This window comes from Mixophyes fleayi, chromosome 5, assembly GCF_038048845.1.
Source record: "Mixophyes fleayi isolate aMixFle1 chromosome 5, aMixFle1.hap1, whole genome shotgun sequence".
NCBI lineage: Eukaryota > Metazoa > Chordata > Amphibia > Anura > Limnodynastidae > Mixophyes > Mixophyes fleayi.
In genome coordinates, this window is record NC_134406.1 from 95,129,445 (window position 1) to 95,156,141 (window position 26,697).

Consider the following 26,697-nt stretch of genomic DNA (forward strand, 5'->3'; position numbering starts at 1 on the left):
AGTGCTTTCAGATGGGTACCACTAGGAAGGGGACCTGCATATTTCTGCGGACCCCATCTCCCTAGGAAATCCAGCTCCGTGCTGACCAGCCTGGAGCTGGTTTCCCCAGCTGGTACAGCCTAGTGCTGGTTCTAGTAAAATTGGGAGGAACCCCACGCTTTTTGGCACAATGATTTTGCTAGTACCAGCCCTAGGCTGGCAGCACCAGGGTTAAGCTGACGGAGGTGCGGGGGCATACATTTTTAGTTGTTTTGGGAGGGAGGACGGGTAGTTTTAACTTTTATTACTGTTTTCATTTTTTTTTTTCTACAGTATTTTGTGCCGGTGAGTCTGGTAGCTGTATAGTCGCCAGATCCGCAGGCATTGCTCATTTAATGTTGGCTTTGTAATTGTCGACATTTTCGCTGTCGGCAATCACACTGTCTGCATTTTCTGAGTGCTGGTCAAAAGGAAATGTTGGCATGTACCCTGTCTGCATTTTCATGTTGGCAAGATAAATGTTGGGATTTCCACCGTCCGAAATTCGACTGCCACCGGAATACACAGCCCTCTAAACTTCAAAAGGGGTGCTTACCCTTTCTCAGTAATAAGTTAAAACAATACAATTAATCAAGGAAAAAGACAACTATCTGTAATAACATATCAGTAGGCATTTTAATCAAGTGTTACAAGCCATAGCAAAGAATTTGGACAATAACACAGAAAGAAGCTCAAGGCTGGAGGTAAAGGCTCGAGGGCCCTTTATGGGCCTAAGGTCATCTGTTGTCCATCACTGATATGCATTTTTATGAAGTACAGTATAATGATATTTTAAAAATATTATTTAAAAAATATTTCATAGCTACATCGGGGGAATTTCTGTGTTAGGTGGTAACCATAAACCATTGTCATTTTGAAAAGTGTGCATCATGCAATTAATGAAAGTGATGTGTGATTGTGAAAAGCAGTCTTACTTAGTAAAAGGCTTTTATATTTTGTTAAACTGCAAGCTATACATTATACATTGTAATAAAGTACACTAGAATAATGACATTTCAAAGTTATTATTACCAAGAAATATATTTGATAGCTACATCATTAAGGAGACATACAATGTCGGTTTCTAAGGCTTTCTAAATGCATACATTGGTTTTACTTTATAAAGCAAGTAAGAAGTGCACATGTGGAGCAATATCTATGTGAAGTAGAGACAGAGGTGACCAGGTTAACTGTGAAACACTTTTGTAAGGTATAGTTTTAACATAAACCTTTTCAAAAACATGACCCTATGTAAACCTTGTTAATTTCACATGTCTTTTCCTGATTATAGTATTCTGTTATTGGGTGTACATTTAGCATTAATGCTATTAACAATATTATCTAGTTGTTGCTGACCTTCTGACAGTGTCATTGCCATCTTTGTCTGCTGCCTACCCTGACCTTTTGCCTGTACTTTGACAATCTTATTGCCTCACAATTTTGTACTGTAGTTCTGATCTGCTACCGACCTTGCTTTGCCTTTTAGACAACTGTTAACATGAACTTCCACTACTTTAGTATGACACCTTCCTTCCCCAGGGATGACCTGATAGCTGCCTGGTTCCTGGAAGCCTATCCGAAGGATTCCTGATGGTTGCATAATGTGGAAGAACTACACGCGTTTCTCCTTAGTCCTGGAGAGTGTTTTTGACACTCCTGCATGTCTATGTAAGGATGTTTGAAATGTGAGGAATCAAGCCAATATTTAGTCATTTTAGATGAACAAAAACACAAAGTATGTTTTTATGGTATCAAACACACCTCTAAAAAGTTTATGCATCCAGCTTGTTTCTATATTACACCATATTTGGAAAACAAAGTTATCATTAAGACAATATCTAAAGGACATAATTCTATATGTCATTGTCTGGTTATAACCTAAGTTTTGTTCGTTTGAAATCCTTCAAAAAAGAAAAAACCTTATGCATGGCATATATTTTATTTATAGAAATACACAAATAATTACAAATTTCGCAGACACTAATGACATGTACTGTGATCATGGTTATTTTATGAATATTATTTTATCTATGCTAACGCTAATGTTTTGTAAGCATCTTGATATATAGATATACAGAAGCATATTCTGAAGCGCTACTACGTTTTTCAATGCATGCATTTTTTTATGTAAAACAAAAATCAATTTTTTTTGCTTTTGTAAGGAGACATTCATTTTGTGGTTTTGTACTTAAAGAAAATCAGGAGTGGAACATACATCAAGCTCTTCAAAACTAGTAGGGTGTAGGTAAGTTGTGCTGCTCGTTGGATCATATGGTCTCCACGTGCACTACCTGGAAGATTTAAAATAAAAAAAAGAACTGTTAATTTTGTAAAAATGCTGTAAATTACAATTTATGAAAATATAGCTTGTCTTTAATATATGATGGATAGCCTCTGTTATATTGGGTTCAATGCCAATTCAAAGGGCTCTATCTACATAACATACATAGATTCCTTTTGCTCCTTTTTTGTCACAGAGCGGGGCTATATATTTGTATATTTAATAAGCTGAACCAGCCACTGGCCACCATAGAAGTGACAGAGATCTTCATTGCAGGCAGGAAGGGAAGGAGCGGCTTAACAAGCTACATGCAAATGATTACTGCTCTTTTGAACAGTCCCCTGACAGACGGCTTGAATAGTTTCTGCTAGCAGTATGTTACAATCCTGCATGTCCAAATGTAGAAATGTTTGAAATGTGAGAGTCCAAGCAAACATTCAATAAATTTAGAGCAAAAGCAAAACAAAGTATGTATTTATGGTATCAAGCACACCTCTATATATAACAAAGTCCATGCATCCAGCTAGTTATAATATTACACCATATTTGGTCTATAAAGTTATTAAAATAATGATAAAACTGTACAAATAAACATACATATTTATTGTAAAACTCAAAACTGGTATGTCAAATTGTGGAGTGGATTATTTAACTTCTATCATTTTTAAACAAAATTCTTAAAATCATAGAGAATAGAATACATTTCACCAGTAGTTGTCATACCTGTTACTTTTCAGTCCAGTACTTTTGAAAATACCCACAATGTAGGTGGGGCAATTTCACGCTTTTGAATGTAGTGCATGGTCATTAAACAATGACCTAACTTATATTCCATTAATCATCTTAGCCTTTCCTGACTTGGTGCTTTACATTATTGCTTTTTTCTAAGTGGACTATATTGAATAAGATTGCATATTCTAAAACACAAAGGGCCTGCCTGGTTCATATACGAACACAACCATATTCAAATTCAAGTGGATCTCAAGATGCTTTTCCATTTGAACCTGGGTGTAAGTATGCTCTACCCAAACTTTACTTGTTGTGTGTGGGTACACACAACAGACTACAATATATGCTCAAGCATCTGTTCACTAAAAGGTCAAATGAGAACACATATTTTTTAAAATTATAACATAAATGAACAACTCTTAATGGTGTAATCATTAATAAAAATCTGGAATAACAAACTCCAATGGTTTGTTGTGCTCTATTGTAATGATATAAGGTTTATACATGGGAATTGTACACATGCACATGACAAAAGGAATTGTACGGGATACAGTAAGAGATCAGCAATAGAAGTTAATGTACTTACAGACAAATTTTTAATCATCTACGCTCAACTGTTCTATGTTCTGCATGTAAGATCATGGTATTACAGCTATGTTGTAACATATAGAACTTTCTCTTCTTTTTTTGACTAAAATAAGATACTATTTCATTCATATTTATCTACATTGTGGTTGTGGGTTTTATAATATATCCTTTATACTGTAACGACTGTACTGAGAACTTTGTGAAAGTTGTATCTTATTTAATATGGTGAAGGGCTGAAGTGTGAAAACTCTGTTGGTAATTAACAAGGCCATCTAGAAACAGTGTATGGAGATATTGTGCACATATTTTATATGGACTATTCTCCTTATACAGCCTCCATTATTTTTTATAAGACAGCCATATCCCCATCCCCTTCCTCCTGCTTATTATACCTTTTGCCTCCTTATTACACATTGTGCCCCTAACCCTCCATAAAAGGGCCAACAAACCAGGATGAAGGAGGAGCACATTGCACTAGGTGGCAACAGAGTATTACTTACTGTCATTAGCGTTGTAATTGTCAGTACATTGATTTTCCTGGGTTACATTCTTTGAATATTCTGTAAAAGAAAATTACTATATGTTATCAATTCTGTTATAACAGAAGAGGAATACGTAAAATACTTTATTTCAAGTACTGGTATGTGTTATTTATGTGCTTTCCTGCACATTTATTATATTTATATGGTTTGCTCTAATATTGTTTTTATTAAATGGGCTTGATCAAATTTTTTAAGTATGTGCAAAAAGACAGATTATACAAAGGTATCAGTAAAAAGATATTTACTAAGCTTTGTAACTTTTCCACAACTTCTCTGGCCATGGGAAAACAATGTTTCTCACTCATATATACAAAATGCTGTGCAATTGAGAAATTGAAAAACACAAAAATAAAACCACATACAGTAAAATGATGCTAAATTGTTATCTAGCAATCAGGGCCAGATTTAACATTAGATGTAACATTATACACATGAAGCATGTGTCTAGAGTTGGCAGAGGTTGACATGTGCACAGTACATATGTCAAACTTCCTTTCTTTCATCAGCAAAGAAAAATAACATGAGGATATATGTGAACAGCTAATTTCATACAAACTGGATAAAGCTAACATACAAACTAAGTTATATCGTTTTCATTTAATCCAGGATTCATGTTAATGTTTTTGATGTTTTGTGCCCCACTCAATACTCACATATTGGGGTTCATGTAGAGTTGGACTTATGCATCTTTATTTTTCATAAAATATGCATTCACATACTGAGCATGTGTACACAATAAGACTTATGCTTCTGTTCCTGTGCAGATTCAGTTGCATCTTGCTCTTATGATCCATTATGCTTAGAGAGTCAGAACAAGTGAGGGAAGGGGTTACAAGTGTAGGCAAGTACAGTAAGGGCATATCATTGTGAATGTGACTAAGTCTGACCTGTTTGGACACAGACGCATATATACCTGTTAGCAGGCGCATCTCTTGCTGTGCTCGTTCCCTGGTGCAAATGCGCACTGATTATGATGATGATGATGCTTGTCAGCCGCTTCTGCTTGGCTGACTGATTGATCCCTTGGCTTCTGAATGATCCCTCCCACTGATGGTATGTAAATCGTTAGTGTGGCTGCTACATTCTATGAAGTTGCTGAAGTCTATTTGCATTTCTTAATTGTTTTTTTCATTCGGTCTGGAGCAGACAATTTCCATTTGATTTTGTAAAGGGGAAGCCAATGGATTACTTGAATTTAATTTGTAGTTTTATTTTGCACTTGCATCCGCATTTAATTGTACTTAATATAGTAAATGTGACTTTTAAATTTGTTAATAATGCTGTCCAGTTGCTTGTCTTATGTATATGATACTTCATGACTATATTATATTATGTACAAATTGGGTAATGTGACTTTAGTATTTAATGCTAACATGTTTAAGCCACATTTTCTGATATAAACCAAGCACATATGCTACTATTTTCTCCTGGCGTAAACCTGGTGCATATGCTACTGTTGCAGAGCTGGAGGTTTCCTAAGATGCACCTGACTCAGCATGACTCACACCGTTTTTACATAAAATACATCCAACTCTACATACTCCCCAGTATTCTAATTTATGCTTATTTTTTAGTAAGAAGCATGCCCCATATACTGTAATACATTTTTTGTTAAAGTGAAATACACCTACATGTAAACCTAAACAAAATGACAAGGCTAAGTGTATTTATTATAACTAATCTACTAACAGGAGCAAACCCCAAAACTTATCTTTCATCAGTATCCAAATATAAATACTGGAGAATATGGCTTCATCCTAACCTTCAATATGCCCTAGAGTAGGGCATAACCGTTATATATCGCGTATGTCATGTGAAATGCTGAAGAACGGAAGTATTGTAAAGATTTTGATTAGATGACCTCAGTGTACATTGATTTGTTTTAGAACACAGCAGTCACAGTTACCAAAGTGAACACTACATGCATTATTATTGTAACCTTAATTATTGGAAGTTTCAGCATTTACTATATCATATATATATATATATATTTCATTTGTCCTACACACATGATAGATATATATTCATATATCATGTGTTCAAGACAAATTAATGCTTTTTAAGAGTTCCACACATAATATGCTTTTTTACATCTGAACATATGCACAAGCAACAATTATTGGAATTAGTGCTTTGTGAGCTTGCCCAGAAGTAAAAAAGCGCATTATATGCCAAGAACGTAATTTGCAATCAAGTTAACATAAGCCCCATAGTTTTTACCAAACCCATAGATAATCTTACACTGAGAGGGCCCGAGTCATTAAGGAGAGCAAAGCAAAAAAAAGGCGTAAGCCTGCTCCTGGATACACCATGTAACTATGCAAGGGGTATAAATTAGTTTATTATTTTGCACTTAAGTTAAATACTGGCTGTTTTTTCACAAGTATTCACAAATACTTGATAGCTTTATTTTTACACTGAAATTTAAAATTGATATAGAAACATGCCCTATCCCCACTATAAATCTGTCCCCACATTTTAAATGTACCTATCCCTCCAATGCAACATGGTTTTGCCAGGTGCAAAGTTACTCCTTTTTTTATTTCTTTACTCTGCTTAATGACTCAGAGTAATGAGTTCAGTTTCCTAAAATTCAGATTTGCATACCTCCAAACTGTCACGATTTTGGCAGGACAGCCCCCATTTCTTGGACATCATAAGGGGAGGGACTTGCAAATGGAAAGAGTCATTCTAGATGAAACACATTTCATGTCCCAGGCTTGTTTTGTTTTTTGTTTCAAAATTATGGGACTTCTTTAACATTTTAGCACCATATTAGCATTGTGTTATTGGAAAGTTGCGGTGTGGTTAGGGGTGAACAGTGTAATCAACTCGCCATATGTCATGCAGGCAATCGCAATCTGTCGAAAACAAATGTGCTTCATCTGTATGATCTAACACGTAATGTGCATTTGTAATTGATATAATAATAAGAGTATACATTTACCTGCAGCATATACATTTTTGAACTGTTTTTCTCCCAGGTTTTTTTCGCTTTGAAGTGCCTCATGTTTGTATTTGCATGTAAATGTATTGCCCGTGTCAGATTTTCCCACTGTAATCCAGGTGTTCAGTGAGTATGTGTTACTGGCGCTATTGTGTATAATTTCACCCTCCTCTGACTCCAGTTCATTGTTGTTTCCATCTTTGGTCCAGACCACTTTAATCACACCAGGAAAGAAATTCTGTAGGCTGCAAAGATATACGGCAATCCCTGTTCTCTCCACATGTTCTTTGGGTGTTATGAATGTGGTCACTTCTGGTTGTTTCAACCGTTCATCTAGAAGAAACATTTAAAATAAAAAAAAAAATTGAAGCATTATTTTTTCTCTGTGGGACATGAGCATGGGATGGGCCAACACCAGGTCCACTGGCTAACAGGGCAGTTGCCAGAAGCCTAAGGTGTAGCATGCCCCTGGTGTGGTCAAAGGCACTGGTGAATTGGAACACCAATGCTCTTAGTAAGGCACTTTGCACATACATATTTATTTTTGCCAACACTTTTATTTCTTTGCTCTGGCATTATGGCTAAACAAGAATTTTTGGCTGTAAGAGTGGGGCCTTTGGGAATCTTATATATTTCTTTCTACACACCAGCACTTATGTACCTAGCACTTTATTCTGTTTTTTATTTGTGTGTGATGGATTTGGGCATGATCCCTATGTTCCTCTCTCTTTGTCATCAGAGGCTCCCTCGTTATGGGAGAGCTGAAGATTTAGTTCCCCCAAGGGAAGCTTTACCCAACCTTTGGGAGAAAGGCAGAGGTGGACCAGAATACCCTAGCCCCTATGGGGTCTTTAAGTGGTTGGGGGAGAAACAGGGCTCTTCTCTTTTGGAGAGGGTGCAATAACCAAAGTCAGAGACTGCACAGGGTGACTATTTTAAGTCACGCACCTAGGGCTTTAATAATAAAAACAAAGTTGAACTTACTGTATTATAGCATCATTAAAATGAAAACATTATTACTGCAATGCTTTTCCTGGGTAGGTTTTCAGATAAAAAACAACAACAGTTGTTACTTGTACTGAATTTAACTCTGAATTTTAGCACCAGGTGTATTTATTTGTCAATGTTTACTTGATTTTTGTCGTTTTGTTATTAATCAGGCTCCTGGAAAAGTTTTTGCAGGATGAAGAATCCTTTAAAATACCCTAGATGTGGGTAATTTTGTCTTTACCAAATTAGGAGTTTCCTTTCTCCAATAAAAGTTGGGTGCTATTTTTTGCATTTGCAAGAACAGTGTTATTTCCTGAATAGTTCAGCTTTGGTCTACAATGACAGTTGCAAAGATAACATTTAAGAGTACACATACAAACTGAGGGATATGGTCTGCAAAAGCAGTCCCTGTATATACTGTAAAGCATACATTTAAAATACTTTACATATATAATGATACACATTACCATATAAAAACAAAGAGCAATGTTCAGTTTGTGAAATGTATCTTTTTAGTCAGTTTGTCCATATAAAACTAAAATACACTACAGATTTATAGATTCAACATGACTTACTAGACTTCTGGAACCAAGTTTTCTTTCTTAAAAATATGCTGCAGTTTTCCTTAACAGTATTTTGTTCAATTAATATTTCAGAATGTTGTCAGTTTGTGAACTGCAACACTTCTGTCCGATTATGTTATACACAGGGCCACATTTCTGTAATAATTGTGTTTTTGTGGGCTACATGTTAATTAAAAAATGTCATCTAACAGAATCAACTGTGCAAAAAAAAGTTTCCCTTTACAATGCAGCGCCGCTTTAAATTTAAACGCCGAAGATGCTGAACTCGCGGATGTTGAAGAACCCGCATGTTAATACATTTACCCCCAGATGAATATTATATAAAACATCTCCTATAATATATGCACATTCTTTATTTTTGCCATAAGTATGAATATGGGTTTTATTTATAACTGGACTTTGAATCCTTTATAAAAAAAATAATACTCAGGTAAATGTAGTTTTAAATAATATTAACCCTAACAATAATTGAAATAAGTGTATATGGTTTCTTCACAAGTTTCTGGTGACTGACAAATGTTCTTTCTATATTCATGACAATTTTAACAAATGTTGCAGAGACCTTTAAAGGTTAATTTGGGTATAACAAGAAATCTCATTTTAATTGTTCTATTATATTTTGTGAAGTTGGTTGTGGCTGGATCACTTTTAAATATCTTATCGTATAAATTTATTTAAAGGAAGTAGCGCAGGGCGTTTATTTATATAATTGCAAATGTACTTATTTTTGATATTGTGTGTATTTTGGTATAGGAAATGTCTTGTCTGTGGTTTTGTAACTTTGCTAGAGGAAATCTCCAATTCGGCATATGTGGGGAGAGAGTCTGTTTAGCTGATAGCAGGAAATACCAAGCAAGTCTATGAACCCAACTTTCCGGTACCACCGCTCTGCCCGCTACCCAGCAGCTCTGGCCAGTCAGATAGGCCAGGGGGATCCAACCACAGCAACCCTGATCTATAGGAAGATGTTAGGGGTATCAGCCAAGGTGTACCAGCAAGGGGGTACACCAGCAGCGACAGTTACCCAGAAGGAACGTGGTTCTGGATCCCGTGAAGGAGTCCAGTGGTGGCAGCATTGTAAGCCCCTCTTACTGCAGTTAGAGGGCACATTTGGGATAAAGAAAGGGAAAGGCAAAGTAAGCCCAGCCAGTTCCCAGCAACACCTGTCCCATTGGTATTATAAAATTTTTTTTGCTTAACCATTTAAAGTAGATTTACTCCAAAAATGTAGGTGTGGGATCTTTAATCTCTCAACCCGTTATGCAGAATGATCAGAAATTCAGGAATACAAAAGAGTAAGTAATTGTTCAACGACAACGTCATACATACAGAATATTAATTATAGGGAGAAAACCCATTTCTCTGTCAAAAATTAAGCCCTCACTGCTGGTGACCGCTTTCATTGGCTATTAACGGCGATCGTTATTGCCGGGTCTCTCAGTTGAAATCTTTTTTACCATGGATAGTATGTCTGGTGAAAGCCTATTTACCATGGACAGCGGCGGTACACCTACCACCACTATCGTTCAATCGCTATTGCCATCTCAGGATGGTGAGAGCAGATGCTGTGCACAAGAAAAAAAAATGTATTATTTATCATTGCATTAATTTTTACATTAACTTAAATATATGAAAAAAATGTTTCAGTGTTTTAATTATTTATTTTAAAATTTTGTTTTAATCTATTTTTTTATTTTCTATTAAAAGTAGAACTGGAAGTTCAAGTATGGACTTCCAGCTCCACTGCACATGTGGGACCCGACAAGCTATAACCTAATTCAATGGTTGCTTTTTGGGAGTTGAATATATCAACATTTTAAGATTTGCTATGAACTTGTTTACAAGTGAAATTACTTGCACTATAATAAACATTTCAGATAACAATAGTACAGTTTGTTTGAATTGTATGCTGTTTTATATATAAAACCTGCATGCTGTCAACAACACATATGGATAAATGAGTTAAGGTTTATCTAAAAGTAGAAGACTGGCATTGTAAGTATAGTGGAGTATAACAACTCAGCATTTTTCACACGTTGTTCATTGTCGCAATCAATTTGTTGAAAAGGATTTACTCATAGAATACTATTTTACACATGGAATTAACAAAATTATCATTTACAATCCAGTTTTTTTCTTTTAACAACAATTTAAAAACAAACAAATTATAACATTTTTAATCCATTTTACAAAAATAAACCTTTTGCTCATAATAACAAATATTTTAGTGAATTGAACCTAATGAGGATATTAGCTTATCTCTAGCTCTAAAAAATATAATGTGCTATCTGTATTGGTAGCAATTTATAGAATTTAGGGAGTGAATACATTTGGAATATGCACATAATACTTTTTATTAATGACCACGTTTTATTATTGGAAGGGAACTTATAAAACTATTTTAAGCAAGAGTCTTTAATCCCTCTAACAAATTATAATGCAATTAAGTCTATGAAAATTTGCATTGAGTGAGCTGCGTATTAAGGAATTAAAGCAAAGTAAATAAAAAAAAATCTACAACATTATTTTAAACATAGCAGAATGACATTTGGCTGCAAGATCTTTTGGGCAGTGTTTCTTCTGTAGGATGCTTATTTCTTGTGGTGATAATTAAGTATATGGACCTACTTAATTACAGTGACAGTTGGATTTTAATTTTCAAATGACCTTAAAAGTTATAGAAGACCAAGCAACTCATTAATTCTGCACGAGCTTCTGTGGTTCACATAACTGCTTTGTTTATAAATATTTACATATTTCAAATACAAACTCTAAACAAATAAGACCGTGCCACCATATATAGCAGTGGTATGGAAAATAAGTGAATGGAATTTGATAGTTTGTCATTGTTAATACTATGTCTACTTTTAAAATACATTTTTGGTTTAAAGATTGAAGTTAGAATTGTACAACCAAATAACAGGAGTGATACAGAAATTACCAGTGAATGAACGCTCAAAACCAGCAAATGAACACAAGTCAAGTGAAAAAATAATGTGACTTCCTTTAATAAAACAAAGGCAACAGATCAACTTACATAGATGGTATATTAAATTGAATATTAATGCATTAAACTTTAAAATATTCTTTCAATGGTAATGTTCATTCACTGGACGATTCATCCTGTATTGGACTCACAAGTTCCCTAAACATAATATCGTTTTTTTTCCTTGTCTCCTTATGTAATCTCTCAATAAAATGGACATATAATAATTATATTTCTTATAGTATATCATATAGTGGTTTTAAGACAGGTCCACGAGACCTCTCAAAACATTACATAAATTATTCCATTTGTAATGGCTATTATTATTATCCTTTATTTGTTAGGCGCCACAAGAGTTCCGCAGTGCCGTACACAGCACAAACAGTAAATAAAACAAGGTGAAACATTATAAACAGTAAACAAAAAATACCAAAACTTCAGAGACTGGCTATAATTCTTACTAATCTATTATAAATATTATGTTTATAGAGTATTCATTCACACCATTCATTAGTTAAAATATTCAATCATATGCGGACCTGCTAGACTTGCAGTATATTCATATGCACCACAAATGTGTAATGGGAATTTAGTTATTATACTATTGTTAACAGTAGTAATTTGTGTTTTTTGCGTAATTCTAGCTTTGGCTAATTTTCAATCATTAGTACTTTAGGGTTAATTTTTCTCTTCAGATCAGTATTACTACATGATCTCATTCTAAGTGGTCAAAGGAGGGTAAGTAGCCAGGGCTTTTAAAAAGATTCAGAGACAGGGGCAATTTCCATCTAGTGGGGAAGATGGAAAAATATGTGCAGGGTTTAGGGATAGATAGAGGGGGTAAGGGGGTAGTGAGAGAAGCAGGCAGTTAGGCACAAGGTAAAGCAGGGGGAGAAGGAAAAAGGTGGTTACCTGCAGTCAAGATAGGGGCAAATTGTGAGAATGTACAGAAAAAGGAAACAGATAGAGATAGGAGAATGGACGCATGCAAGGCATAAGGGAGAGGTTAAGAAACACAGGGGAAACATTGTAAGATATACGAGGGAAAATATAACTGCACAAAGGAGACATGACAGAGATGGGGGAACAGAGGAGGCATTAGGAAAAGGTAAAGTAATGCAGAAGACATGAAGGAGAGGTGGAGGGACACAGAGGAGAGGTAATTGGACACAGGAGAGGTGTGGTACACAGGATTTGCATTATATAATATGTTTTCAGATTATACTATATAGGGTTAAAATGTATCTAAAATTAATCTTACACAAGCAAATTCCTTAAATGCTCCCAGCCATTCTGTTCAAATCTATCATACCATGATTATGACTTAGATCTAAATAGCCATATAGAGTTTATAGACATTTTCAATATAAAACACATTTAAATTGTAAAAAGTACATATATTTAGCAATTTTGAGGTATTGAACACTCTATGAAATAATCGCATGACTGAAAAAATATTTAATTGTACTCATTTATGCAGTGCTCTTGTTTGTAATTAGTCTTGTTTTATTACTCTTCCTCTCATGTCCTATGTGAGTGCTGTATTTATATACATTTTTCTCGGTGAGGTGCTCTATTGTCTTTAAGGTGATAAACAAAATCATATATTCTATGCAATAGTTCTAGGAAACAACATTTCATTACTATTTTTATATGTTAGAACTTTTCACAAAAGTCACAGGTTGGGTTTTTATGGTAACTCATGTAACATTTGAGGAACATTTCAGGAATCACACACTTAATACCTGACAAGTCTCATATTGATATTAACATATGCACTGATAGGACGCTGTCTAATAAATTGAAAATAAACTTTAAAGTTGAAATTCAATTAGCTGCAATGTCCCGCAGAACATCCCGACTGCACATTTTTACCATTACAACGGTAGAAATACCCCATTGAGGTGCGAGGAAAAATGAGCTGATACTTCTGTAAAAATTTTCGTGCAAAGTGTCTCCAGAATGGTCGCAAGGCATTTTGCGGCTAATTGAATCCCCCCTAATACTTTAAAAATACTAACCTTCTTAACAAAATGGCAGATTAGTGGGATGAAAAATATAAAATTTTGCAGACTTAATAAAATAAAAACAAATAAAAAATGTGTACCTTAAAAATACAACAGCCTAAAATGCATAGATAATGCAACCACACAAATTAAAATATGATAAAATGTTAAAAATGTCAGTATTTCAGGTATTGACAGAACACATAATAAGAAATAAATAAATGTATGGCTAAAAGTCGCAGAACTTACTTGTAATAATAAGTTGTGTACCTGTTCCAAAGGCTTTTACATATAAGCTACACAATGCATCAGAGCTTACTTAAAAGAAATAACTGAGTGCTTTGAAGTAGATACGTGATAATTCAGGGCTGATTTTAGCAGGCTAAAGACAGTGAACAATTAATTTGTAAATAGACACTACTATTGTAGGGATAAAAATAAAATATCAATTGAATAATTTTCAACTGTCTTTATCTCAGCTTAACATACATAAAAAAGTTGAAGGCCCACCTGTTTCATGTTAACTTATTTCCCACACTTACAGTAATAAAAGCTGCTAGTTATGAGCTTAAACACACATGTTTAACCACATAGTTTTTTTTAATAAATATATGCTTCCCTTATTTCCCCCAAGCAATTCGTAGTCCTCTCAAAACCACCTGGTCTGTCTAAAAATGATTAAACTCTCTAAAAATGATACCTTACACTCACTATTGTCTCTTAAGTTCTGTCACCACTACGATTTGGTTCCAAAGCTGACACTTTGCGAAAGTCTTCAGTTACCCCCTGACCAATCTTAAAATACATTCACAACTGAAATGAATCAGAGTTATTGTAAACCTATTTCCTACATTTAGTTATGTAGCATTTATAACAGCCGAGCTTATCTGGCACAAAGACAGAAACGTATTAAATGAAGTTTAATATGACAAGAAAATCACAACGCTTAATGTATATTAAAAGGTTCATAAAATTACATACAGTATTACAAATTGCAAAACAGTTTCAGGGATAAAAACAGTAAACGAAAGTCAAATATTTTTTGTGTAAATGTTGCCGGGCAAACAGGAAATCTGTCAGCATATCAATAGCAGTTTGACTCCTGGAACTTGCAATTTAACCCAATTTTTATTACCTTTTCTTCACCTCAATACCCTTTCCTGGTGACCTCACTTAAAGAGGTGTCCAGGTATGCTGATTGGTTTTACCACCCGTGTATGACCCAGTGTTATTACACATTTTTATTCAGGCATTCTTATAAATGTAATTTCCCTCTCCCCACACTAAATATGACTCTATACACATGTATATGAAACATGGCTACGTTAGATAAATTATTTGGGGAGATACTTTTTTCCTATAGAGCTAGCAAGTATTGATGATATATGACCTTGGCCTAGGTTTACTGATTATATATACAGTATATGCAGTTTCTCTTGGAGAAACCGCACTTCACTCTAATTCATCAATTTGGGTGTCAGGTAAAAAAAGTAGCATATATGGTGCTATCCCAGACAAATCCAGGAGAACGGCACTTTAAACATTTATTAAAGAAATATCACGTATGAAAAATCAGCAAAAACATGAGAATAAGAATAATAATAAGCCATGTTTAATTTTGAAAGGTTCTTACAGTGGCGTAAATCAAAAAATCAAGATAATTCTTGGACTGAAACGGCTGCTGTAGGCCTCTTTCACTTGTTGTGGAGTTTTGGGTTAACATGTCACCCTGATTTATTAACATACTAAACCAAGTTTTTGGGCATATTCTGAGTACTGAGAGGGAGAGAGAGAGAGAGAGAGAGAGAGAGCGAGAGAGAGGGAGAGGGAGAGATCAAAATATGAATTGTGAAAGGTTGTTATTTGGTATATTGGGTTCCTTATATGATATATATGATGCCATTGATGTGACCCCAATGGTCTGATCTGGCAAATTCCTGTATTCTTTCAACATATAGGAGTGGTGCAGGGCTGTCACAGGATAAATTAAACTCATATTTTTAGAGTTGAAATTTTATATATATTATTTTGTTAACTAATGATTATGCATATTTATGATGATATTGATTGTGATATTGAAATACTTGATATATATTTATTAACACTTCTATTACATTGTTAAGCATTTCTAAACAAAGTTGTCTAACCACAACGTAATTTCAAGTGATACAGTTTATTCGTACATTTACCAGTGATACCTTTTTTTTTTATATATCTTTTTTTACCAAATAGCCTATGCTACAGTATGCATCTAAATACTTTGTTTGTAAAATTAAATTTTGAGGGACAAACTTGGAGTAGCAAGCATACTTGCAAGCTATCAATCCTACTATCCTGATTATATCTGGTCTTTGTTTTCACACCTCGGTACTGTCTCTGACCTCATTAATTCACCTTTTCCTCTCTCGGACCACCATCTCATCTCTTTTAGCATTTCTCCACCCCTCTCACCGTCCCCATCCCCCAAGGTTACTCTCACCAGGCATAATCTTGACACAGTTGATCCTACCACTTTCTCCTCCTCTCTGGGCTCGCTCCTCTCCCCCATCACCACTCTTTCTTACCCCGATGAGGCTGTCTCCTTTTACAATCGCACTCTTACCACTACATTTGACTCTGTCGCCCCAACTGTCACCATCAAGCTTTGTGGGTCCCCGCCACAAAAATTGGCACTCAAAACTTACCCACTTTAAAACTGCTCCCGCAGTGAGTAACGGCTCTGGAGAAAGTCACGCACTCATGTTGACTTCCTCCACTTCAAGTTCATACTTGCCTCTTACAGTTCGGCCCTATCGCTCTCTAAACAATCCTTTTTTAAAGCTCTCATTTCTTCCCAATCCTCCAACCCCCGACGGCTTTTTGCCACCTTCAACTTCCTCCTCTCCCCTCCCCCTCTCCCACTCCCCCCACGCTTTCTGCTGTTGACTTTGCTACCCACTTCACCTCCAATATTGAATCTATACGTCATGACATCTACCAGCAGTCCATCTTACCCCACCCTTTCCCCCCTCCCTGCCCACTCTGTCCCCCTTCACCTTTCTCCCCTCCCCTCTTGCTAGCTCACCCTCCTTCTCTTCCTTCACTCCAATATCTGCAGATGAAGTCCATACCCTTCTCTCTTCCTCACCCCCTTCCACTTGCCCACAGGACCCAATCTACTCCCACCTCCTCCGCTCCCTCTCTCTTGAAGCCTGCTCCCACCCTTGCCCACCTCCGCAACATATCCCTCTCCTCTGGAATCTTCCCCTCCTCTTTCAAACATGCTCTTGTCTCCCCCATACTCAAGAAACCATCCCTTGATCCCGCCTCTCTCTCTAATTGCCGCCTTATTTCACTTCTTCCTTTTGCCTCCAAACTCCTTGAATGGCTTGTCTACAATCGTCTCACCTCCTTTTTCTCTTCTCACTCACTCCTTAACCCACTCCAATCCGGTTTTTGCCCCCTCCACTCCAATGAAACTTCCCTCACTAAGGTCGCTTATGACCTCCTCCTCGCTAAATCCAAAAGACACTCCTCCCTTCTTATCTTTCTTGACCTCTCTGCTGCCTTCGATACCGTTGACCACACACTCCTTTTGCATACTCTCAAATCTATAGGCCTCTGCAACACTGTCCTCTCCTGGTTTTCCTCTTACCTTACCAACCGCTCCTTCTCAGTCTCTACACATGACTCTACACCCCTCTCTCTTCCCTTACCTGTTGGCGTTCCTCAAGGTTCTGTTCTTGGCCCCCTGCTTTTCTCCCTTTACACCTCCTCCCTTGGTGTCCTCATCCGTTCCTTTGGCTTCCAGCACCACATCTATGCTAATGATACCCAAATCTATCTTTCATCCCCTGACCTCTCCCCTTCCCTTACGTCTCGTGTCTCCTGCTGTCTCTCGGCCATCTCATCTTGGATGTCCCAGCGCTTCCTTAAACTCAATATTTCCAAGACTGAACTTATCGTCTTCCCTCTTCCAGGACTCTCCCACCCCCCTCTCTATTTCTGTTAATAACACTACCCTCGTTTCTGTCCTTCAAGTCCGATGCCTTGGGGTCATCCTTGATTCCTCCCTCTCCTTCAAACCTCACATTCTGTCCCTCTCAAAATCCTGCTTCTTCCACCTTCAGAATATATCCAAGATATGCCCCTTTCTCACCACGGAATCTACGAAAACCCTCGCTTGTAGTCTCTCGCCTTGACTACTGTAACCCCCTTCTCTGTGGCTTACCTGATTCTCACCTTGACCCTCTAAAGTCTCTCCTCAATGCTGCTACCCGCCTCATTTTTCTCTCCTGCCATTCTACCTTAGGTTAATTTTGGATCAATGATTGGGAGTGTTAATATGTTTTCCATTTAATAATTCTTGTTGCATTGCATCTGGCTAGTGTTTTTGTAGTGGCACAGCGCTATATTTACATGTCTATATTTACAGTGTTACTGTAAGTGGGTTCTCGCAAGTAATTTTGAAATGTTTGGGAGAATATAATGCTCAACCTCTCCTTGTATGCTATTCCATTAAACACAATGGCTTATGATAAAATTTAAGGGGTTAAATAACAAAATAAAGCACTCTTTTGTGTTGAATCAAATTAAATAAATAATCTGAATGTTGTTTCCTTACTAGAAAAGTATTTAGAAAGGGTTTTAGCCTTTCCTTAAAGAAACCCCTAGGTTTTGATGCACGTGCCATGCCACTCACATCTCAAGTTTGCAGTGAATTCCTGGTCTTATTCATAAGTAGCTTTCCTTTGTATTAGAAAAAATCCAAACTACCTTTGGAGTCGTGCCAACTCCAGTTGAAATTCTCTCACTGCCTGTGCCTGACATCTGCAAACTCTTTTTCCACCTGGCTTTCTTGTAAAGTAAACTGTAAATGCATATCTAGACCTCTCTGCTCACAGAGGCTAATCAAAGTGTCTTTATTGTGTCTTTTATAAGTAGAGATGGACGGGCTCGGTTCCCCGAGAACCGAACCTGCCCGAACTTCACCTATCCAAGTACCGAGCTGAGCAGACTCGGTACTCTGGCGCCAATTCGGAATCGAAATCAAGGCAAAACGTCATAGTGATGTCGTCGGATCTCGGAGCTCGGTTCTCGCGATATTTGAAAACGTAAATACCCGCCTCCACAGCAATCCATCACCATTTGACAGAGGGAGAGAGAAGGGTTAGGTCGCAGGCAACATTAGAGCAGGGACAGAGCAATTATTCTTCCAATTATTTAAGCAATTCTTCTAGCAATTGTTATAGCAATTGTTATAGCAGGAAGAGAGGAGGATGGAGGAGGCATTTTTGCAAACATTACCAACTGTTTGGGGTGTCATATTCCCTCCTCCAGAAACTATTTTCTGCCTGCAGAAATAGAAATATACCAGCAGTATAAAGTTTGGAATTTGCACTACAAGTGCTTGGGGTGTGACATATTATTACCCAGTTCCAATAAATCTATTTTCTGGTGCAGAAATTATTTCATGCCAGTAGTATATATTTCTGAATTTGCACTACAAGTCTTTGGGGTGTTAGATACTCCCCACTTCTAAAAAGGCATTTTCTCTTGTAGCAAAAAGTATATACCATCAGTATATATTTCTGAATTTGCAGTACATGTGTTTGGGGTGCCAGATATTCCCCACTTATAAAAAAGGCATTTTCTGCAGTTGAAAATACTATATACCAGCAGTATATATTTCTGAATTTGCACTACAAGTGTTTTGAGGTCTCCCATATTCCCCAGTGTGAACAAACATTTTTTCTGGTGCTGAAAGTATTATCGAGGAGCACTATATATTTCATATTTTGCACTACAAGTGGTTTTGGGGTCTCCCATATTCCCCTGTGTGAACCAACAATTTTTCTGGTGCTGAAAGTATTATCTAGCTGTACTATATATTTCATATAGGCTCGACTCTTAACGACAAAACCGCATCTAAAAATGAGGCAAAATTTCATTTCTAGTAAAATATGTAACCAAAACACTTATACAGGTGTTACAAAATCTGTTCCACAAATTAGGTCTTGCAATTATAGCCATGGAGCCAGACATATGATCAAAAACATTGAACTGTTTATTGCAGAGAAACCAACAATCCAGTTGATGCATTGAACACAGACCGGGTCAGAATATAATCAGATTTCAGGTATAGCAAATTAGCAGTAGTAATGCAAATGTCAGGTTACCTCCAGGAACAGATACAGGTTATTGATTAATGCTGTACAAAGAAGCAGGAACTGGCTAAGCATGGATATCCACAGAAACAGAGTAAGCAGGGCAGTAATCCAAGGTACAAACATAAACACCTCAATCACCAGCAAAGGATACTGGAATAGGCGGGCATATAAATGACAATCAGGTGTGGATAATTAACTAGCTGTGCTAGTTAACTCCTGGTAATGGGAAAAGCAGAACAGCAGCACCTCTGGATGATCACAGGTACTGCAGGGTAATATAAACAATAGAGGCACGATGCAGATCATAACAACAGAAAGTGCATCATTGCACTGCCGGTTAATTTGTTCCAAGCTGGAGGGTGCATTTGATAGTGAAGGTGCATTATTGCAACTCCTTGGTACATGTTGTGATGAAACAGGGTCCCACTGGACTGAGGACTTTTTATTTATAACCCATTTTTCACAGTTTATTATTCTTTTTAATCATTAGTCCGATCTAAATATGTACACAAGAACATCTGTGTATTGACGAAACGAGTGTGATAACATTGTAACCATCCTGTTTCTAGTTTCTCACATAATGTGGATTATAGCAAGTACTTTTTATAGCCCTTGCTTTTGTTCCCCAGTTCAACAGACTACAACTGCATTGTCTAATTACATGTGGATAAGGGGACATTGTAGGTCATTGTAAATATGTATATTGTGTATTGTATATTGATGATGTGGCAGTGAGGCTGTTATTTATTGTCCTTAAAGTGAAGCCGGGTGGGTTATGGGTAACGATCAGGTGGTGTCCAGGATTCAGGTGAGGGGTGTCACTCACCGGACCGTGAGTGCCTCTTCCCGGACATTTAGGAACCGTGGCCGTCCACCATCCTGAGGGTCTGCGCATGCGCAGCCCTTTTCTATACTTCAGTGTATACTCCTTTAACTTAATTGGCAGATCAGGCAACCTCCCTATATTAAGCACCTGTGGTCAACACCACGTTGCCTGATCTTGGAGTCTCATTCCTCATGAGTCTCTGAAGGTGTTCCTGTATTACTCGTGTATTCAGCGCTGCTGATTCCTGTGGTTTCCAAACCACTTCTACCTCTGTGGTTCCTTACCACTTCTACCATCAACTGTATCATCATTACTGTTTGCTCATTGCTATCCGCTGCCTCTGTGCACTACAGTCTCCGGCTTGCAACTCGCCTGTGTTCAACATCGTGACTGCCAGCTGACTACTATCCGCTGCCTCTGTGCACTACAGTCTCCGGCTTGCAACTCGCCTGTGTTCAACATCGTGACTGCCAGCTGATTACTATCCGCTGCCTCTGTGCACTACAGTCTCCTGCTTGCAACTCGCCTGTGTTCAACATCGTGACTGCCAGCTGACTACTATCCGCTGCCTCTGTGCACTACAGTCTCCTGCTTGCAACTCGCCTGTGGTCAACATCGTGACTGCCAGCTGATTACTACCCGCTGCCTCCGTGCACTACACTCTCATCTCATCTTTGCTGTGACTTCCTCGAGACTGCCGCTTTTCATTACCATCTGCTACACTTCGTGATCTACTGCTCCTGCCCTGCGCTGCACTCCTGTTTCCCATCGCTGTTGGTTCCTGTGGTTGCTACTGGTTACCTCCGTGTGCCGCTGAGTCCTGCCGCTGTGGTCAGCGCTATCGTCCATCTCCTGCTGATCCACTCTCCACGCCTTCACGGGTCCCACTGGTCTCTACCCTCCTGTCAGCATTGGATTTGTATCTCTTCTACTACCCTCTGCTGGATCATCTCCATTCTCCTGGGTTTCCTATAAGTCCAGTTCCACCTGTTGCTGACTCCTGTGGATTCGTGTCCCTGTCGGTCTACTCACCTGTGCGCTGCACCTGCTAGACCGCTGCTTCACCTATCCAGGGACTTCCTATCCAGTCGGTCTCCAGCCGCTCAGGTACCGCTGCAATTCCATCTGACTGCTACTGCTGAACCACGGTATGCATACTTCTCATTGACTGTGCTGTGTATTGCATATCTTGCTGGACTGTGTTTGGTTCTCTCTGGAGTCTGCTATCCGCTGAGTCTATTACCATCATTGACTGTGTTATCATTGTGCTGGACTACTTCAAGAGACTTTCCAGATTGCAGACCTGCTCAGTCATTTATATCCATATATATATCTATATTGTGCATATCACTGTGGATCGTGTATAAGGTGCCTGTGTATATCCTGTGTTGCAGTCTTTCCCTGTGCACCTCCTCACATATATATTCAGTGGTACAACTTGCTGATGTCAGACCACTGATCCCTGTTTCCGGTATCACCTGTTCCATTATTCTCTCACATAGCAGTGGTACAACTTGCTACCGCAGACCACTGACTACCTGGATACCTCCACTTGGATTCCATTCCTTCACTCAGACAGCGGTACAACTTGCTACCCGCAGACCGCTGACTCTCATCACCTCCTTGTTTCTGTTGGACATTCCTCCTCACTATAGCAGTGGTACAACTTGCTATCGCAGACCACTGACTACCTTCACGTGTCCTTGTCCATACAGTTCCTTGTGTATCATTACCTCATTTCCAGTGTTGCTAGTCATAGACTTCCCTGAGCATCTCATCGGCCATCATTTCATGTTCCGTGATCACCCAGCTACCAGAGTACCCTATTACCATCTACATTGCTCTGGTAAGCCTACCATCTGGTGATCCCTGGGTAAAGACTCCTAGTGCCCGCGACAGTAAGATCAGGCCATGACAGACCCAGATGTGGAACCTACCGCCAAAGAGATGCTGCAACATCTGGTTAGCCGTGTGGAGCAACAGGATGCCCGCCAACAGCTGTTACTTCAGTGTTATCAGTCATTAACCTCCCAAGGAACATCTGGACAGACTGTGACAGCTACTACTGAAGCTCCTGTGCTTTCCTCCGTTTCCCCATTGCCATCCCAGGTGTCTATAGCTTCCACGCTTCACCTGCCTACTCCGTCAAAGTACGATGGAGACCCCAAAACTTGTAGGGGTTTCCTTAACCAATGTTCAGTCCATTTTGAGCTCCAACCTCAAAATTTTTCTACCCATCGTTCCAGAGTGGCCTATCTTATCTCTTTGTTTTCAGGACAAGCCCTGGCTTGGGCCTCCCCTCTGTGGGAGAGGAACGATCCAATATTACAAGATAGTGCCAAATTCATTTCTACATTCCGAAGTGTGTTCGATGAACCAGGTCGTGTGACCTCCGCTGCTTCCAGTATCCTCCGTCTGCGACAAGGATCTCATACTGTAGGCCAGTACGTCATTCAATTTAGGATCCTAGCCTCTGAACTTCAGTGGAACACTGAAGCCCTGGTTGCCGCCTTCTGGCAGGGGCTTTCCGATAAAATTAAAGATGCACTGACTACCCAAGAGCTTCCTTCGTCACTTGAAGATTTGATCTCTCTATGCCATCGTGTTGATATGAGATTTCGTGAAAGAGAGGCTGAGAAAACGACTTCTGCTAAAACACCTTTTCGCTCTAACCCTCAATTTCGTCCAGTGTCACCCGCTGTGATTCCCATGGAGATAGGACGTTCCAAGTTATCTTCTGAGGAGAGGAAACGAAGAGTCAAGAATAGACTCTGTATCTATTGTGCTGATTCCACTCATGTCCTCAGCTCCTGCCCTAAGAGATCGGGAAATGCCAGGCCCTAACTAGTTCTGGAGAGGTGAAGTTAGGGTCCCTGGAGTCCTCTCCATCGTCTATGAAATCTAAAGTCTGCGCTTTTGATGTGACTATTTCCTTTGCTACCAAGACCTTTGAGTCACAGGCATTGATTGATTCCGGAGCAGCAGGAAATTTTATTTCCAAATCGTTAGTTAATCAATGGTCTCTACCAATGATTACCTTAAAAACTCCTATTACTGTGACGGCTATCGATGGATCACGTCTCATCAACGGTCTCATCACCCAGAGTACGTCTCCAGTAACCCTTCAGATTGGTGCTCTGCATCATGAAGAGATATCGTTTTTAATTCTTCCTGTTACGACAAGTCCGATTGTCCTAGGCCTTCCATGGCTTCAGTGTCACTCTCCCCAGATTGACTGGCGCACCCCTCAAGTCACGTCTTGGGGGCCTGAATGTCACCATCATTGCCTTTCCCAAGTCATTCCTCTCAAGGTACAGCAAGCTTCCATCTCAGCTATTTCACCGGGACTCCCTCCTCAATATGCTTCATTTACCGATGTTTTTGATAAAGCTCAGTCTGAACGTCTTCCTCCTCATCGTTCTTGGGATTGTCCGATTGATCTTCTTCCTGGCAAGACTCCTCCCAGGGGCCGGGTCTATCCACTCTCGTTACCTGAAACTCAAGCTACATCTGAATATATACGGGAGAACCTCCAGCGTGGGTTCATTCGACCTTCCACCTCGCCCGCTGGAGCTGGGTTCTTCTTTGTCAAAAAGAAGGATGGATCATTACGCCCTTGTATAGATTTTCGTGGACTCAATGCCATTACTATCAAGAATCGGTATCCCATTCCGTTGATCACTGAGCTATTTGACCGCATCAAGGGAGCCCGTATTTTTACTAAGTTGGATCTTCGTGGTGCCTACAATTTAATCAGAATCCGTTCCGGTGACGAATGGAAGACAGCGTTTAACACCAGAGACGGGCATTACGAATATCTGGTAATGCCTTTCGGGCTATGTAATGCCCCCGCTGTTTTTCAAGGCTTCATCAATGAGATTTTTCGGGACTTATTATATGTATGTGTCGTCGTCTACCTGGACGACATATTGATTTTTTCACAGGACCTGCCTTCCCACCACCAACATGTGGCAGAAGTCCTCTCCAGGCTACGAAAAAATTCATTGTTCTGTAAATTAGAAAAATGTTCATTTGAATTACCCCAGATTCCATTCTTAGGGTATATTGTTTCCGGAGTTGGTCTGAAGATGGATCCTGACAAAGTAAATGCTGTACTACATTGGCCCCAGCCAACTACTCTTCGTGCCATCCAGCGTTTTTTAGGTTTTGCCAATTACTATAGACGCTTCATTCAAGACTTTTTCTCCATTGCATCTCCTATTGTGGCCCTGACTCGAAAAGGGGCTAATCCTAAGCAATGGTCTACTGAGGCTATTCAAGCCTTTCAAACATTAAAAGAGTCCTTCTCTTCGGCTCCAATCCTTCGTCAGCCTGATGTGACACTCCCTTTTTTCCTAGAAGTAGATGCCTCTAATGTGGGCTTAGGAGCTATTCTCTCCCAACGCTCGGAACAGCAAAAATTCCACCCTTGTGCCTTCTATTCTCGGGGTCTCCTACCCGCAGAGAAGAATTATACCATCGGAGACAAGGAATTACTGGCTATCAAAGCCGCATTAGAGGAATGGAGATACTTGTTGGAGGGAGCTCGCCATCCGGTGACGATCTTCACGGATCATAAGAACTTGTCATATCTCCAGTCTGCCCAATGCTTGAACCCTCGTCAAGCAAGATGGTCTCTTTTCTTTTCCCGTTTTGAATTAATAATTACCTTCAAACCAGCTGCTAAGAACAAAAAAGCTGATGCCTTATCTAGAGCCTTTGTTACGTCCTCTGATATAGAAGAGGTTTCCAACCATACCATTCTAGATCCCAAATGTATCTCACTGGCTGCTTCATCCACCAAAACGCTACCATTTGGGAAGACCCTCGTGCCTCCTACTCTAAGGAGGAAAATCCTTTCGTGGTTCCATGCCTCTCGTTTTTCTGGACACGCCGGTGAACACAAGACTTTTGAGATCCTCTCTCGAAGTTACTGGTGGCCTTCAATGAGGAGAGACGTCAAAGAGTTCATTGCTTCCTGTGAATTATGTTCACAATTCAAATCCTCCCGCAGAACCCCAGCAGGGTTGCTGCGACCACTACCCATTCCGTCCAAACCATGGACCCATATTAGTATGGATTTCGTTACTGACTTACCACCTAGTAAGAACCATAACACTATTTGGGTGGTAGTGGACAGATTTTCGAAGATGGCTCATTTCATCCCTCTGTCTGGTTTGCCTTCCTCGTCTATCCTGGCTGAACATTTCATTAAAGAGATCTTCCGTATCCATGGATGTCCATCTGAGATTGTGTCTGATAGAGGAGTACAATTCGTGTCCAGATTCTGGCGAGCCCTTTGTAAAACCTTGGGCATACGATTAGCACTCTCATCTTCTTACCATCCACAATCCAATGGACAAACCGAACGTGTCAATCAAGATCTTGAGACTTTTATAAGGATATTTTCATCAGCCAATCAAGACAACTGGGTAGAGTTACTCCCTTGGGCTGAGTTCGCCCATAACAACATGTACCATGAGTCATCATCCAAAACTCCATTCTTTGTGGTCTACGGTCACCATCCGTCTTTTCCGGAATTTCCTGCCCTCCCGCCCACCCAAGTCCCTGCGGTGGAAACTGTTTGTCAGACCTTTAAAAATATCTGGTCTCAGGTCAGAACCTGTTTAAAGAAGACATCTGTCAAATACAAATCTTTCGCTGATAAGAAGAGGCGGGCTATTCCACCACTAAAAATTGGAGATCGTGTCTGGTTATCCACAAAAAATATTCGTTTGAAGGTTCCATCCATGAAATTCGCCCCTCGTTTTATTGGTCCATATAGGATCATTCAAGTTATCAATCCAGTATGTGTGAAACTCCTTCTTCCTAAGAGTCTTCGGATTTCTAATGCCTTCCATGTATCTTTGCTCAAACCTCTTATTATCAACCGTTTTTCAACTCCTCCCTCAGCTCCGCAGCCAGTTCAAGTTCATCAGGAGGAGGATTTTGAGATTACCGAGGTACTAGATGCAAAAATTTCGCGAGGAGTCCTCCATTTCCTCGTTCATTGGAAGGGCTTTGGTCCTGAGGAGCGCTCTTGGATCAAAG

The 26,697-nt window shown here is 39.0% G+C and overlaps 1 protein-coding gene across 2 annotated transcripts in view; it reads right to left on the reverse strand.

Moving 5' to 3' along the window:
* Positions 1 to 654: 654 nt before the first annotated feature.
* The window catches only part of LOC142158541 (immunoglobulin kappa light chain-like), a 64,807-nt gene continuing 38,764 nt past the window's right edge, over positions 655 to 26,697 (reverse strand). For both annotated transcript variants that reach the window (XM_075212573.1, XM_075212574.1), the window contains exons 3-6: positions 13,921 to 13,985; positions 7,106 to 7,438; positions 4,117 to 4,176; positions 655 to 2,309 (exon numbers count right to left, since the gene is read on the reverse strand). In XM_075212573.1, coding sequence (XP_075068674.1) covers positions 2,188 to 2,309; positions 4,117 to 4,176; positions 7,106 to 7,438; positions 13,921 to 13,985 — 580 coding nt within the window. In that variant the 3' untranslated portion in view covers positions 655 to 2,187. The remainder of the gene's footprint in view (positions 2,310 to 4,116; positions 4,177 to 7,105; positions 7,439 to 13,920; positions 13,986 to 26,697) is intronic.